Below are 1,508 nucleotides of genomic sequence, written 5' to 3' on the forward strand. Positions count from 1 at the left end.
CTAACCAGCAAGGAAGGTAAATCAGCTTCTAGTTACCTTTGGTCAATTGCTTTACCAGGAGACAGAGAGATTTTAATATGCAACATCTATTCCCAGCCATTTTAGTTAATGGTGCACCGCAGCATCCCTGTACATCTCTGGAGCATCAGCCCTCCCATTTACATGAGCTGTATGAGCCTTGGACCTGAAAACCAGGCTGGCTTATTGGTTGGATCTCAGTCTTGCAGTCCCAAGTTGAGACTCATTTTGGCTGGATGGGATGGTTTGTGTAGGGAGACGAATCTGACTGAGTCCAGATTTTCCTTGTCGCCCCAGTGATGGCCTCCTTGCATCTCCAGCTCTTGTTTAAATTATGTAATATTCCTTTTTCTTCCTCCTTTAAGACCCTCTCTCTATTGAAACTGGATATGTTGACATCTCTGTTATTAGGCAGAACTGAATTAGCAGATGCTATAAAAGTATCTCCTTTTCACTTACCCCTTCTCCTCCCCAAATAAAAAGGAAAGAAGCAAACAGTGTAACAAAAACACCCCAAAAGCAGGTGGGATATGGATAACATTGAACGTTGCACCTCACAGCATAACAGTTGATACAAACAATAGGCTGGGGTTGCAAGTTAACACCAGTGTCGTAAAAAAAGCTTTTCACAATCTAAACTCTGTGTTCACCGATCTTCAGGATGGGGCAAAGATCAATCTGTCTTGTGGCTTTATCTCCTTGGGCTGGTTGCTGCAGAATTTGGCTCATATTATGAGGGGGAGTGGGAAAAATCTTGTCCCATAATTCATTAGAGATGGCTGTGACTGGGATTGGTATGGAACATGCTGAACACTGTGAAATCCTCAGTCCCTGTCCTCCCCTTACCCCCCCAAATTCACTGTACATATTCTTAAAAAAAGTCACATTTAGCACTCTGGTTATTTTAGTACATGGCTTCATAAGGCAGAAAAACCTACTGGGTACAGTGTGTGGGGCAGTTGGCCGTCAGAATTCATGTAGAATTCTTTGTTTTACTAGTTTCTTTAAAAAATTTTTAATCGGTTAAAGACCCATGTCTTGTATGAAAGCTTATATTCTTCCAAAACAAACAAAAAAGCTGTTTCTTTCTTCCTCCCTTAAAACAATGTTGTCAAATCCTTTGTCTGGAGTGCTGCTGCGGTACCAAGTTGAAGTTGTAGCAGCCAAGTGTTAAGTAGTTCCCCGTTGGCTTGGGAGGAAGCGTGTCCGGGAGTCCTCTGCTGCGCTGGCCATCGTCAGAGCTCCAGGTAGCTGATCAGGGCCACCATTACTAGAGAGTTAGTTGTGATAACGACAGCGTGTGGCACTGGCCTCGTCACAGAGTCTTCCACCATCATACTTGTCCCTGAAAGAAAGGGAATGGGGAAGGAGCAACTGTCTTGTTGCACAGACACAACTGGATGTCTTGAGGAAAGAGTTGGGAGGGTTGGTAAAATGTTAGTTCTGGAGTTCTGCATGCTCATATTGTGATGGTCACTGCTGAAACTCCC

The 1,508-nt window shown here is 43.8% G+C and overlaps 1 protein-coding gene across 1 annotated transcript in view; it reads right to left on the reverse strand.

Moving 5' to 3' along the window:
• Window positions 1–538: 538 nt before the first annotated feature.
• The window catches only part of CNTN2 (contactin 2 (axonal)), a 16,896-nt gene continuing 15,926 nt past the window's right edge, over window positions 539–1,508 (reverse strand). The window contains exon 22 of the mRNA XM_009709889.1: window positions 539–1,363. Coding sequence (XP_009708191.1) covers window positions 1,254–1,363 — 110 coding nt within the window. The 3' untranslated portion in view covers window positions 539–1,253. The remainder of the gene's footprint in view (window positions 1,364–1,508) is intronic.

Source organism: Cariama cristata, unplaced genomic scaffold (genome assembly GCF_000690535.1).
Source record: "Cariama cristata isolate BGI_N322 unplaced genomic scaffold, ASM69053v1 scaffold16381, whole genome shotgun sequence".
Lineage (NCBI taxonomy): Eukaryota > Metazoa > Chordata > Aves > Cariamiformes > Cariamidae > Cariama > Cariama cristata.